General features: G+C 34.9%; 3 protein-coding genes across 8 annotated transcripts in view; 2 read left to right on the top strand and 1 right to left on the bottom strand.

Moving 5' to 3' along the window:
• The window catches only part of LOC143464578 (uncharacterized), a 31209-nt gene extending 22047 nt beyond the window's left edge, over positions 1 to 9162 (top strand). For 3 of the 6 annotated variants that reach the window (XM_076962433.1, XM_076962434.1, XM_076962437.1), the window contains 3 exons: positions 23 to 80; positions 5101 to 5211; positions 5272 to 9162. In XM_076962433.1, the coding sequence (XP_076818548.1) occupies positions 23 to 80; positions 5101 to 5211; positions 5272 to 6443 (1341 nt within the window). In that variant the 3' untranslated portion in view covers positions 6444 to 9162. The remainder of the gene's footprint in view (positions 1 to 22; positions 81 to 5100; positions 5212 to 5271) is intronic. The other 3 variants (XR_013118516.1, XM_076962435.1, XM_076962436.1) reach the window with 3 other exon arrangements.
• A 110-nt stretch (positions 9163 to 9272) lies between these two features.
• LOC143464580 (mitochondrial nicotinamide adenine dinucleotide transporter SLC25A51-like) lies at positions 9273 to 10519 on the bottom strand. Its single transcript, XM_076962438.1, has one exon. It carries the CDS (start codon positions 10452 to 10454, stop codon positions 9582 to 9584), a length of 873 nt encoding a protein of 290 aa, XP_076818553.1. The 5' UTR covers positions 10455 to 10519; the 3' UTR covers positions 9273 to 9581.
• A 3971-nt stretch (positions 10520 to 14490) lies between these two features.
• Positions 14491 to 15431, top strand: LOC143464498 (26S proteasome non-ATPase regulatory subunit 9-like). The gene has a single exon (XM_076962283.1). It carries the CDS (start codon positions 14591 to 14593, stop codon positions 15188 to 15190), a length of 600 nt encoding a protein of 199 aa, XP_076818398.1. The 5' UTR covers positions 14491 to 14590; the 3' UTR covers positions 15191 to 15431.
• The last annotated feature ends 1 nt before the right edge of the window (position 15432 follows it).

The following is a 15432-nucleotide window of genomic DNA, read 5'->3' as shown; positions in this document are numbered from 1 at the left end:
TCTTTTAAATTTTCTGTTTCAGTCCAACCTCACTGATAAACTGTCAATCCAATCGTTGCTATATTCCTCAAAGATACCAGGTTTGATGATTTTTTTTGCATGGAATCAGTGTGATAAGCTAAATTGAATACAACACTCTACCAATCAACCATTTCACCTGTGCAATAGCAACTTTGTCGATTAATTATAAACATGCTTTTTGATATTTAGTTTGACTGGCAGGAGAAGCGTAAATTGCATTAAAATTAGAATAGTTTTGAATATAATAAAGACTTCTTAGAATTATTTATTTCAAACTCAAAATAGAAAAATTTTAGCCCGTCTTATTTTTAACCTTACTCTTCAAATTTTTCAGTCTCAATAACTCCTTCGAACTTGTGACGTCCCTTTTGTTTTTGAGCACAAGTGCGTGTGTGCGTGACTGCTATTTTAGGATCTGTACAAAATGCACTTGTTAGCTGAATTTTATAATTTTAGTATGCTTTGCAATGAAATAGTAGCTACGAACAGCAACACCCTTCACCAACATATGATTGGAGCGGCAATAACATCCAGTAACGAAATAAGCAGATATGATGCAACATATATGGGGGACTTGGAAGCCATAGAAAAAAATCACTTGATCTTGCGTAATGAAATTTTGTGAAATAAATTCGGTGACTTAAGTATATAAAAAAAGGCTGAAACACACCTAGAAAGACTTTTGTGGAATTGTGTAGAAATGACTTTTGAAATTACTACAAAAGCATGAAAAGCATGCATTTCTGAGATGAGCTTAAAATCCCACAAGGATCATCAACAATGAAGAAGTAGAGCTCATTTTTAACTAAAAAAGAATAAAAAAGGAATGAAGAAGTATTTGCAAAGGTTGCTTTTGCATAGCATTTTAGTGGCAGTACCTTTGATGACCGAGATCAATGGAAACTATCTGCTCAGTCAAATGGTTTAAAGAAGAGCACAAAAACAAGGTATCTTAAGTGGACTGCAGAAACTATGCGAGCATGTGGATATATAGTAGTAAAATGGATACACATTTTTTTTCACTACTCTCGTAATATTATAAATAGATTCCAGTCGATATGTTAGGCAGAACCTCGTGTAATCATGAAAAACACAGACAAATACTCAACATGAATAACAATGCATGCCCGTGAAATCAGATGGCAGTTGCATGGCTTACATTAAAATCTTACGCTTTATACTTCATGCCTATCAATACATAAGATTTTTAAAAAAGTCTGGGAAGGAGATGTGTACAGGAAGAACAGAGAAAAGCAACTGCAGTGTTAATATTGAAGAAGGAAGCAAACAAAAGGAATTGTGGAACATGTTGGAATGTGTTTTTGCTGTGTAATGTACTACTGGAACAAAAAAGAAACCACGATATGGAAGTTCAACTAAGTGAAGCTCAGTTTGGCTTTCGATAGAGCAGAATCGGCACAGAAGCCACCGATTCAATCTTTACTTTCAGATAGATCTGCAAAAAGTTTACTTATATGAAAAAGAGTTAAACGTTGTACTTGTTGATCAAGAAAAGGCATAATTGTTAGAACGCACAAACAGCCTGAGTACTGTAATAACAAGTCTGATATTATCGAAATTATTCGCAGTAAGATCAGGAGTTCAACACCAGTGTGTGCTTTCATCATTGCTTTTTGTCAATCACTTTGACAAAATCAAAAAACAGCGAACCCATATTTTCAAGAACTGTTTTTGCTGATGACTAGGGCCCGCAAAAGTCAATAAAGTCAAAAATTTTTAAGGACCTCGTCTGACCACGAATCAAAGAATAAAGTTGTTTTCAGCACCTACGGCAGGGGTGGCCAAACTGCGGCTCTCGAGCCGCATGCGGCTCTTTGAGCCTTTAATTGCGGCTCTTTAATGAATTTGCATTGTTGAATTAGACATGCATTTTCCCGGTCTAGACGAGTTGTTTGATCAGATTATGAAACAATGGGTTCTATCACACGTAGTAACAATGGACTCATTGTTAGTAATAATCAAATTACACTCCAAAAAGGACATTATTGTACAGAAGTGTGCTAACTTGTACACTGTAGTTAAGTAAACTGTTAGTTTGAAGCTGTACCTCAGGGCTGACCTAGTTTTAAGTCTCGGTTACGGTTACACTAATAATTGCAAAAAGAGTTGGTGAAGCCCAGGTGGAGACTCATAGTATCACCACGCAGCACTAATGTTTATCAATAGCTACACTTCGTTGTGAGTGAATAAATTCGTATTTTTGTTGTGTTTGTGTTGCGGCTCTTTTAAAGCTCGAATTGGTAATATGCGGCTCGAGCATGAAGCAGGTCTGGCCACCCCTGACCTAGGGGATTGTTTCTAAGAAGTTTATAGGTCAAAATAAAGTCAAAATTTACAATAAAGTCAAAATTTTCAATAAAGTCAAAATTTGTCAAATTATGGCTTTTGACAAAGTTTTTGTGTTTCTTGAAAGTAATTTTTGTAAAAATCCTCGTGGAAGCATTGTAAATCAAGAACTGCGACACAATTAAACCATATTAACCCATAAAAGCAGGAAATAAGTCACAATGCCCACTTGGATCAGCAGTAACTTTTATCGCTATTGTTTATTCATTGTTACGTATTTAAATAATTCTTATAAAACACTTCCTCTTCATAAACGTGGTCTTTTCGAAGATCAACAGTTTGGATTTTAGGAATAGCCTACTGACATTCTGTAATACAAAAATGCCTAAGCAAGCTAAATCGTCTTCAGCAAAAGTTAGACAGATTTGTCGAGATTTTCGACAAAATATTACGTTTGGGTCTGAAATCGACAAAATATTATGTTTGGGTAACTGGAGGAAGAACTGTGGCCTCTACAAATAAGCAATTTCGTTAGGTCAAAATAAAGTCAAAATTTGATAAAAATAAAGTCAAAAAAAATTTTTTTTAGGTCAAAATAAAAATGGCCCTACTGATGACCAAAGTTTTCTAAACCCAGATATTACAATAATCGATCACATACAAGTAACCCCGATCTGTGCTGTCAGAATGTTTCTGTTGATAGCAAGAAATTGAAGCAGGTTCCGGAAGCATGTTCAGATTGTTCATACAAGACGAAAGAATCATGGGGAACTTGAAATTGATTTGTTTAGTATGGACAATGTGTTACCTGTCCATGAAAAGATTGTGAAACAAGTGGTATCGTATGATAATAATTAATCTTTATCTTTACACTGGTGAAATTGTATTTCTTCCTGCCCTATATTACCAATGCCAAATCTGGATGCTATTTAAACTGTGTGACAGAATTCAGAACGAAACAATGTGTGAATGGATTGGCACAGCTGTCTTCCTGTAGTTTTTTCTAAAAAAACATGAATTAAACCAATGCAATCATACAACAATCTATGGTAGCAGAGGCAGAGAAAATGAAGAAATAAATGATTTAATGAGGTTAAAAATTGGTCACATATTGATTTCAATCCTGTAAAACGACTTTTTTCTAAATTAAACAGTTTCAGAAAATGAGTTTTGAGTTCTACTAAACAAGAGTCATGTGACGGTAATTGGTTGAAGTGTTGACAGAAGTATTGTGAAATTAGCTGAATCAATTCATCAATGCTTTTAGTATTTTTAGGGCTTTTCCTAAAAGGAAAGTCACGCATAAGTTTAGTGTTCATTCTTTCTACTGTGAGTTTTAGAAATTCCATGTGTATCTCTGTGTTTCATCTTGGTAATTACTTGACTTAAGAGTTTATATAGTATTTCATAAATATTAACAATATTCAATATAAATATAACTGATTGCCATAAATAAAACTGCTGCTAGTTTCAATTTCATACTTGTTGAGGTTGTTTTTTCAACTGCTAGTTATTATTATGCTTCATTCATCGTTTTTGTAATCAGATAACTTTTAATTATAATTAATTATTGTTAATATATGATATTGTTTATTTCTTTATCTGAGAATTGTTCAAAAGTATCCGACCTTATCTCCTCACCCTAAAAATAATGCTATGCCATGAAAATTGTTTTCTCATATTGTGATATCACTATCAATACATTCTTATAAAAAGTTTCAAGCCAAGAAGTGCTGCCGTTTTCAGTTTTTGACACATACAGGACATCTTGAACAAAGGTATTGCATCAAATTTTGTCATACGCTCGGTAATAATCAAACTGAAGCAATTCAAAAGATTCAGCTAGCTTGTGGAGGAGAGGCCTTAAGGCAAACACAAATCATGGCATGGTTTAATCGCTTCAGATATGGTCGAGTGTCTGTGGTGAGTGAGGCACGCTCTGTCCGACCATCTACAAGTTGAAACGAGGAGAGGATTGAGAAGGTGCAACAAATAGTGATGAATGATTGCCGTCTAGCTCCCAGGGAAATCGGGGGAAACAGTCGGAATAAGTAAAGGATCAGTTCATTCCATTTTAACTGAAGAAATTCATTTCCAAGCTGCTGCTTGAGCAATAGAAGAAACTTGGTGTATAAATTGTCTATAACTGGTGATGAAACCTGGGCCTACGATCCAGAAACCAAGTTTCAGTGCTCACAATGGAAGCATCCAAAATTAACAAGGCCCCAAAAAGCAAGACAAGTTTGCAGCAAGGTGAAAGCGATGCTTACCTGTTTCTTCGATTTGTGCTTCACAAATATGCACCAAAAAGTTAAATTTTTACATCGCCTTCACAAACCTGTGCGAAAAGAGTGGCCGGACATGTGGTCAGGGAAGAACCAGCAGCTTCACCATGACAATACTCCTGCTCAATCTGCCCATTTCATCCAAACATTTTTGGCAAATAACAATACAGCCTCCTTACTCTCTTGATTTGGCACCATGCAACTTCTGGCTGTTTCTCAAGTTCAAAACCACAGTAAAAGGGATGCATGCTCTGTCACGTAAAGACATTATGGAAAAATCTGCGGCGGGCTATGGAGCATTTCATAGGTGTTTCCAAAAGTAGAAGAGGCGCTGGGAAAAGTGTGTGCACTTGCAAGGAGAATAATAAAAATTTGTAAAATTTATTGTATTGTGGTTTCTATACCCTTAGGTCGGATACTTTGTGGACAGACCTCGTATATATTTGTTTTGTATATCATTATTGGGAAATTGTTATTTCTGTTTCAGATAAAGAATATCTTGGAAATTGTGAGGAAACGACAACTAATTTAAATACCAAAAACATAGTCACAACCACACAAGGATCCAACAAATCTGAAGCAGTATTAAATATAGCAGGTGTGTCTTTTGCTGTGTTAAGGTGTTCCAGAATAGCTATACAACAACATATATTTTTAGATGGCGATGTGATTGAAGACAATGCAAAGCATTTATTTTCTATACACAGTGGACTCCCTGCATTACACAAAATACCTCACTTTTATGTCAAATCTTATCATGCTTGGAGCACTATGAACAAAAAGTCCCCAGATTTGGCTGAACCGGAAATAAACTGTAGTGTTGAATCCAACAAACCTAAACCTTCAATCACCACTTCTAAGTCTGTTGCAGTTTCTGGTCAGGATCAGACGCATAAACATGCCAGCAATAAAAAGACTACTGGGACAGATAGCAATTCCAGTGCTGTGGAGACACTTGAAGATTTGCACAATGTCACTTTGCCGACAAACAATGCAGAAGTTGTGAACAACAGTTTTGTTGAAGCAAGTGACCTTTCAAAACAACAGTCTAATTTTGGATGTGCTGCGAATATTTCATTTAATCCAAGTGTAAAAAGTATTCTCAGAAGACATTCTGGATGTGGTGATCTAAAAATTATGCCTCAAACCAAACCTTGTTGGTTAATGCCTAATGGTCACAAATTAGTGCATACGTTGAAAGACAACAAAAATGGCTTTCCTACCACTAAATCCAAAGTGGAGCTACACAAGCCAAATGTGGAGAGACCTAAAAGTTCTCCCCCTAAATCTGTGCGTTGGCATAGCATAGAATACAATGATGGGACATCAATATCTATAGCTAACGGAGATAAAGAAATAATTTCTCAGCCATATCCTCCCAGGCCAGTTTTATCCAATACGGCACAAGATAAATCTCAAAATGTTAGTTCAAACAAGTCTAAACCTTCAAGACGAAAACCCAAAACTTCACAGAAGAGCAAAGAGAAGAAAGGAACAAAAGGCAAAAAGCAAAAAGTACCTAAGAAGCCTAAAGAAACTAAACCGAAAGAAATTATTGAACCTCGTGTCAAGGAAAATAAGCTTTTCCTAACTACAAAATTACTATATTCTATCGATGGTAAAAACACTTTTGAAATAAGTAAGACTTCAAATCAATGTACTATCTGTCTGCATGAAACCTCAGACCAAGTTGATCAAACTTTGTTAGTCCATCAACGCACGAAAGGTAATGCAAGTGTAAACAATAAACTAAGTAGCTCAATCACATCAACAATTTTGGCCACTAAAATACTTCCATCTGATGCATCAAGGTTTAGAAGTTTGGTTTGAAATCAGGTAAAAAATTTTTCATTGCCTTATGTAACTTGTGCTTAATCAGATAAAAAATTTATATTTTGCTCGTGTTAAATATCACACATTTTAGTTATTTTTGTAAATATGCAAAAGCTGTAATACCAAATGTGTTTAGCACTCTTGTTAAAGCAACATTATGCTCAAGTTATAATTGTAGCTACAGTAAAAAAATGTTGATTGATTTGAGAGTCCTCATTGTACTGTTAATATTACGTATCTTTGACAGTATATATGAAAGTGTTACATATTGAAAGTTTGGATTTACCGCCCCATGTTGCTTTATGAGCATGGTGATAATGTATGTTTCAGCTCTATGGCATTATAAACTACTGAAGCAAGCAAGTTGCATATCAAGGATTTTGTTGTATAATTGTCATTCAATTTTTCAACACTTGCGTTCAAGCAGTAAAATTGCACATTTCACGCAATATTCATCTTGTCCTGCCCAATTCCTTGGATAATTTTTTATGTCAAATTTTGAACAGAGTTTTTGTTGGTGGGCTTACAAATGAACATAAACAAAAATTCCAAATGTTGCAGTGGTGTTTTAAAAAGTTGGTTGAAATTTTTTTTGAAGAATTTTTGCTACACTCACTCTATTATGCACTTAAAATGTCATTTGTAGCAAACGTGGACAACTGCAGGACAAAAAGAATCATTTTATAAAATGCTTTTTTAAAATGACCTTATGCCATTGAACACAATTCAACACCTCTAACCGGCTAACTTTTCAGATAAATTTTGCTTTCTTGTGTTTCTGCATTTGCCATATGGAAGGCTGCAGTCAACAAAAGTGAGTGGTAGAATGCTTTAATGCAAAATGTAGGAAATATCATGGTAAAAAGTGATTACTTGTTAGAACGTTGCAACAAAGAACTTCTTTTAATTATCCATTTCCAGAAGAAAATTCAGTTAAGTTTAGTTTTCGCCACAAGCGATTTTTTGAGATTTGAGATTCATTTTGGAGATCCTGAATTTACCATAATATTGCATTAAATCTTCATTTTCCAGTAATTTTTTCTGGTGTCCTTTTGGAGCTCAGTTTGTTCTCTTAAGAAGGCGTTGGGGCAGCAGCTCCCTAAACAGTTTGGCTAAAGCAGCGTTTGTCGAACTTTTTCTTGTTGTGTACCACTTGGCTTCAAAAAGACTTTAATTGTACATCTTTTTATAAATGGTATGGTATAATAAAATTCTTTGCACGACTTCAATTCCTCATCGATTGAGCCCCAGGCAAAAATCGAAAATGAATCGACAAGAAAACACAATCGGGGTATAACTGCAATTAGTACGTCAGAAAAGTGGTTTCAAATTTGGCACAACATGACCTTTCACAAATGAAATGCGTTTGTGCCATACATTGCATCTTACGTCACATGAATATGCGGGGGGTTCATTTTCGACAAACTAATTGCATTTGTATGTTGCATTGTAAAACGTGTGCCTAATAATTGCTAACCAGAATTTGTTGAAGGTCTCAGGAAATCTCATGGAATCCAATGTTTTTTTGAGTTCTTTTCTTTCACTTTTCATCGGTTAATTTGTAACAATAACAGCAATTTGAAGCAAATTATGACTTATATATACTTTCTATATCATTGACCATAGTTATCAGCTTAAAAAACAAAGTGCTTATATCAAATTACCTTTACATGGTTCTGACGTGTTTAGTGTTGCGTATTGTATTGATCTCGCCATTAACTTTGCGGAGCGAAAATTGTGCGTGAAATTACTCTCAAAGCAGTCAGTTTTTATTCACTAGAAACAATTATAGTCTTGTGGCAGTCCAAAAATGTTTTTAACTTTTGTATCCATTTTGTGCGTTCGCAGCATTATTTGTGCAAAAAAAGAGCGGCGAGCAAGCAACTCTCAAAAAGGAGCACGCTCATAAAAAATAGAGCGCACTTGTGCCCAGCTCTGCACCCGGGTGCCTTACTAGCTTTCAGGGATTTTATGACTTGGGTAAATTTGCCACAACATTTTTTGAGGTGCAAGTGAGGGAGAGGATTTCAAGATCAGTAATTTTAGCTAACTATACTTAAACAGCTTTTCTCTGGTATTATGCAATGAATTTTGATATAATTTCATCAATCTTTGATATCAGTTTCACTGCCTTATACATTTTTACCTGAAATCATTAATGGCATGATGCTCTTCTAATTTTGCTTTGAAATTTATTTTTGGCATGTGGCTTGTATGTTGTGTATGCATTATTCTCATTAATTTCATTTTACATGTGCAGAGCATCAACTTACCAACGAAGACAGCCAGTGGCTTCAGTTCATTTGCTTGCACCACTTCCTACCACATTCATTTTACTACGAAACAAGCTCAACACCACTTCCTTTGTAACACTAACTGAACGTTTCTCATATGTTGTGTCATATTTCCATGCTCGCCACTATTTCCTTTGTAATAATATAATATAATATTCCTTCATATTGTGTCAAATTTTCTTATTCACCCCTAAGTTGTATTTCCATACTTTCCCGTACAAACTCAATTTACGTGTCATATGATAAAGTATAAATTGATTAAATTAATTAATTATCTTCGGTAGTTTAATTCCATCACCACTTTTTTGTAAATTTAATGGAAAAAGTGTTTGTTTTGATTATTAGGAATCCAGGGATATATTTTCATGAACGTCAATTATACAAATTTCTCCAGTAAAGGCTATCAAAAATACACAGCTGACACCAAACTTGTGCTCTTAATCTTAAAGTCTGCACTTCTTAATCATCAATGCCAATGTGTGATGAGTACTCCATATCTTCACTTTATATGGCACATCCTTCACAACAGTAATATAAGCAATAAATACATTGTTAAGTCTTTTCAAAAGCTCAATGATATAACCATTGAATGAACATGCACTGCTGCTTCTAACAAATACCAACAAAAAATGTAAGGGTAGCAGGCATTCATGAAAAAATCTTTGGTTTGCATAAATTGTAAAATTATAGACATGGTTAAATGATATATAACACATTGTCACAAATATTATGGGGAACGAGCATTTTTACTAGGTAGTATACCAGAAAAAAGTTATTCAATACATTTTTCAAAATATCATGCAATATGCTTCACAATACCACATTCTTGCAACAGTCGACATCAATTTGAATAAAACGTTTCCATCAAGTATTCATATGCAGCATTAATTATACCCCATGAAATAATCGACCTCGCAAAATTTATATGAATTCCTCGGTACATTTTCTTCCACTTGCAACCTCGTTCATAATACACATTTAGAAGTGTTTTACGAAATGACAAGAATTCGCCACCTAAATGAGATTGCATTTTTGATTTCACTACATTAACTGGATAAAATAATGTACTACACAGTGCTCCAATCAATGCTCCACTTATAAAATCATTAGCTGAATTCTGAAACGTGTTTTTCTCAGCTTCTGGTAAATGCAACTTTATTGGTTCACGTAACGAAAAATATATAAAAGTCGACGGACCATTTCTAAGCAAAATAGCTGATAAACCTCTAAAGTATTCCTTTGTTCCATATTTAGAATACAATATAAAAAATGTATGATGTGTATTTCTAAATGTTTTGTGATGTTTGGGATCCAATAGCAACGTTTGTATTCTCTCAAATGGAGCTAAAGTAGCTTCACATGTTCCAGCACACAAGGAAGCCAATAACTTTGATTGCAATACGCCAAGACCATAGTTCTGTGTAATAAGGTCCAAAGCTTGGTGGTATAAACCAAACATAAGTGCATATGAGGTAGACTTTTGGAACAAAGGTGGCACAAGACCCCGGTAGAGATTCAGAAAACCCTCCCTCCAAAGCTGCTTAAAAGCTTTGTGAGCTCTAAAGCCATATAATTGTTGCCGAAACATCATCTTGTTCATTGGAAAAGTGATAACAATATTTATAAAAGATGATCCTCCCCCACATATAAAGTGTTTGTACTTTTCTTGAGGGTGTTTTGGAAATTTTGTAGAATTATTCTTTCCCAGGGTCATGATGGTGCAAACACTATCAGCATAATTACCGAACCACCTAGGTGCTGTAAATAAATGTTTAATTTCATTACATGTTAGACGGTTTGTCACAACTTAGCATCCAAATTCATAAAACTCTTCACCTCACATAATGTGCAGTTAAAAGTGCACATGTCATTATTGTTGAAAGAACAGCTTTAAGAAAATCTACGTGCGAACTAACTGTTAAAATCTGTTTAACATGTTGCTGAAAATTATTTTGACTGTCTGCAGAGTTGTAATGCTCTTGGCCGACATTCTACTCCCGTTAGTTATATTGTAGTGGTAAGCATTTGCATCCTATCTATGCTTGGTGCACTATAAATACAGGCAAAAGTCATTGCAACCACAAGATTTAAGTAACAGCCTTTAAGGAAAGATTAAGATAAAATGTTATGATATACACCAATTAAAGTGCCAAGTAAACTGCAAATTCCATTGCAGTTTACTCTTTCATTGCTCATTTTTCTTGATAAGTGAAGGAGCAAATACTGCCTCTGTCACCGTGCACTGAACTCTAGCTACGCCACCTGTAGAAAAACTGCCTTGAACGATCTCAAACAGAAGTTGGTGAAAGCTACTCGGTGAATCAGCTCTTAAAGAAATGAAGAATCCACAGACACCTGGAAAGAGGCGGGCAACTGAAAAAGACTCAAATAAGCCAAGTTCAAAAGCACCCCAAAAACAACAAATAATCATGAAAAAACGGAATTTTAGCATTGAATACTTCCAAAAACAGTTCAAAGCCAACGAGGCAATAATTGAAGCGCATTTCAAGAACAATATATTTACGAGTGATGACAGCACACACTCAAATGCAAAAAATGAAACCATCTAGGAATCCAATTAATGAAGATGTCTACACATGCTCTAGTTAAGAAATTCTGCCAGAACCGAAACCAAACACACCAGTATCGTAATGACTCTAGTCGACTTAGGTCACATTTTCTCATGACTTCACTTTAATTAGTCACTCATTTAGTCAACATCCTAAACGCATTGACTCCAGTCAGAGTCAAAACCGAGCTGAGTCAAGTTATGACAAAAAATCGGGTTTTAACAAACAAAATCGAATATTTCCCTAAAACATTGTAAGCTTTTCGTCGAATACAACTTGTTTTAATTTGGTTTGAATCAGCAAGATAGAGTTTTTTCGTAAACTGGCTACCCGACCCTACCGACCTGAATTATATATATATCTGAATTATACCCTTAGCCCAGTATAGCCAATACAATTTACTGACATAGCCATCTTTGTCTGCCTTGCTGAGTTACAAAAAGAATTTTTAGTTAGACCTACAACAGGACAAACTTATAACAGTGCCATATAACCTATCGGTAAATTTATTTTGAATAAATGTAGGCTAACCTCATAAGTTCACAACAAAGGAATTTAATTTCTTATTTTCATAATTTCACTTAGCTTATACAAACCACTCTGAGCTGATACTGTTGTTTTCAAACAAGGAGAAAATAGATCATAAACGACGGAATAAAAACATTCCGATCCAAGTAACAAAGTTCGGAATCTAGCTCCGTCTTGCAGCACTTAACTAAATTGAGTACTGCAGGCAACCCAGAGCAACAGCAGTGGTAACCATGCAGCTGCCCAGTGGTATGTTCCTAGCTGTTCCGGTGCCATTAAATAGAAATACCTTGCCGTTGCATTGGTGTCGGTGACATTTACTGACATATCTAACAGTTTCAATGGCATATGTACGGTGTACACACTGCTGATGCGTAGTTCCGTTCACTGTTGTTGACGAGTAGAGGACTACGAGAACAAACAGAATTATTGCTCACAGAATAACGTTTGCAGGTAAGGTAGACGGTCTACCGTAGACCTACAGTATAGTATCAAAAACTATAGGACTTAGGAAAGTTTTTGGACGATTTAAATTCTATGGTTCCCTGGATGGAGCTCATTTTATAGGGGTTTTTCTTTTGCCATCCAGACACAAACATGTGGATTTCAACCTGACTGTGACACAGACGTGCCCAGCTGAACAGAACAGCAGTTTTCACGAGAATTCGTTCGTGCCTAGACAGCTAGACGCAAAGTTTTTGCGTTATTGCGTGCACTGTCGGCTCAATTCTGTGTTTAATTATTATAACTTGGCGTATAGATTCGGCAATCACGTTCATCAATCTCTTGTGTGCAGCTGCCACAATTTCCACTCTAGCAGTGAATGTTCTGCTACAATCTACCAGCTTAACTCTGTCTTTAAATTAATGGTTGCCACTATTTCACTGGAAAAATCGTGTGTTCGAAGCTATAATTTTTCAGATTCTTGTTAACCTAACTTAAATGTTAAAACATAGCAACCTTAGCCTAACCTAAATCTACCTTCTAATCTAACTCTAATAAAACCTTAATTAGCTAAAATCAACTTTTTAACTCGAAACAGGATGTAATAAACAATAAAAAAGACAAATTCTTGTCACCTATATGCTCACAATACTTCACGTAAACCTGCTACATATATTTGTTTGCCTTCAACTGAATGGTTTTACCTTTGCTTTATTATGTAATTTTGCATTTCTTACGTCATGATTAGGGCAATTATTTTTTGACCTAAAAAACTAAAAATTTTGACCTAAAAATTAAAAATTTTGACAAATTTTGACATTAAAAAACTTTTTTTTGACAAATTTTCACATATGAAGAATTCAAGTAGTTAAATTACGCTTTATTGTACAAAACGTTAAAATTTATTGTAGTACAACGAGAGATACTTTTCTACATTTAAAAAAAAACAAGACGCTGGTTATTCTCGAATAAAATTGCCGACTAAATAGTTAAGTTGAAAAACAGGGTAAGGAAGTAGACACACATAGAAATAGGACAGAATACAAAACAAGTGGCAACGTTGGAGCCAAATATGGCTGTAGGCTAATCTAACTAAAACGAAAGAATGTGCAAAAGTCTAACAGAAGGGCAAAATCTGAACACGGACCTAGCCTATTCTGAAAATGGAAATGAGCTAATTACAAATCACTGCCAAAACACTGCAGCTAAGACACAACAAAAACTGTTCAATACATTTGTCTAAACTAAAGATACATGAAGTATCTAAAGCAAAACCGAAGCAAGAGCTGCACCTAACCTACAGCTGCCGCAAAATGACTTAGGACCTAGCAAAAATTTTACACGTTTTGAGATGTGTTGAGCATCACACCGTATCAACCTAATTATTTCACTTAATAGTTTATGATTCACAATACGTAGACAATGGGCCATTTACAACAGTATAAAGTAGGCTACAAGGTGTAAAATGTTAAATGAAAAGTTCACTGACAGTGCAACCTCTACGAAACCACGGCAATGCAGTTTGCAAAAAATTTTGACTTTGTAAACAATTTTGACATATTTTGACCTAACGCTAAAAATTTGACCAAATTTTGACTTTTTTTGACAAGTCAAAAAATAATTGCCCTAGTCATGATACATCATAATTGTTTCTTAGTTATTGCTCATATCTACGTAATTTTATATGTTCATAGTTTTCAAAAATATTTTTATCTTCTAATATTGTTATCTGCCCTGACGAAACTCTCCTGCATAGGTTTGCAAAACATTGGTTTCATTAAAGAATTCTATCACCAGTTGAGCACCTTTTGTTGTTGTAAAATCAGTTTGTAAAAAATCTGTACATGAGTCTCTTCTTAATCTTTAGCTTTCATTAATTTACTCTGATCATGGTGTATATTTTACGAAGATTGTCCAGTTCATGATCATTTGTGGTCCTAACATGAAGAAGTAATAGGAAGAATTTCCTGTAAGAGCCTGTCATAGTTTCTTATACCAGATATTTATGAAATAACAAGTTTAGTTGTTACTGGTTCAGAACTATTCTAAAATAGAATTCGAAAAAAAGTTATTGTAGAACAGTAAATTATTCTAATCTGCTAATTAGTAGGTGTAGGTTGATATGAAACAGTTCTTTCAACATTAATTTATTTCTTATGTCAAAAAACATAATGACATATGCCCTAAATTTTTTTCCAACATTTTTAAGCTTAGCTGATTTTTGTGCCACTGGTTTAATTTGAAATGTTTTTTACAGCTTTTTAATTTTTATTTTCTGCTTAATGATCAGTATTCCGAAGCTTTATTTATGGCTGCTCACCTGAAGGAATTAATAGCAACAAAGGGGGAAATTGAAAATGACATTAAGCTATGGTTTGAAGTTTTGAAAACTCAAGGAAATGTTGGTATGGATACACCATTGGTGGATCAGGAAGGGTATCCACGCAATGACATTGACGTCACACAAGTTCGAACTGCTCGCCATAACATAATATGCATGCAAAATGACCACAAGAGCATCATGCAAGAAATAGAAAAAGGTTTGATAGAACATCATGCTCAGCATGTCAATGCGGTGGAAACAGAAAGTATCGAGGTTCAATCTTCAAAACAATCAACAATTGCCCCGAAAGTGGAACTAAATCCTTATGCAGCTGTAACCCTGATATCTCCAACATCACCTGCTGAAATGGCAGGATTAAAAATTGGTGATAAACTGCTGCGGTTTGGATCGGTAACAAAGAAAAACTTCACTGGATTAAACGTCATCGGTGATCTTGTTCAACACAGCAAAGGCAAAGCAGTGTCTGTGTGTGTTAAGCGTGATGATACCGTAGTAACATTAACACTTGTTCCACAAGAATGGGATGGGCGCGGGTTGCTTGGCTGTAATATTGTTCCTATTTAAAAAGCTATTTCTAGATCTTAGCATGTAATATAAATAGGCGTTACTTAGTTATCATTTTGTTGGAATTGTACATGCTTTATGACAATGTAACTGAGTGCTCTGTGAGCTTTTTGCTGCAATGCCTACGATGAACTATGAAATCTGATAGTCTGAAATTTTTATGTGTCACTCTCATTTAAACAGGAATTTTGGGTTAATACAATTAAATGTGATATCACTATTTCTGGACAATCCATAGGAAT

This window comes from Clavelina lepadiformis, chromosome 7 (genome assembly GCF_947623445.1).
Source record: "Clavelina lepadiformis chromosome 7, kaClaLepa1.1, whole genome shotgun sequence".
In the NCBI taxonomy this organism is placed as follows: Eukaryota; Metazoa; Chordata; class Ascidiacea; order Aplousobranchia; family Clavelinidae; genus Clavelina; species Clavelina lepadiformis.
This window is presented reverse-complemented; position numbering and strand designations above follow the sequence as displayed.

What these genes read in the sequence shown, in the direction of transcription:
- LOC143464580 (XM_076962438.1), bottom strand. Translation starts at nt 10,454, where the DNA reads ATGACCCTGGGAAAGAATAATTCTACAAAATTTCCAAAACACCCTCAA.
- LOC143464498 (XM_076962283.1), top strand. Translation starts at nt 14,591, where the DNA reads ATGGCTGCTCACCTGAAGGAATTAATAGCAACAAAGGGGGAAATTGAA.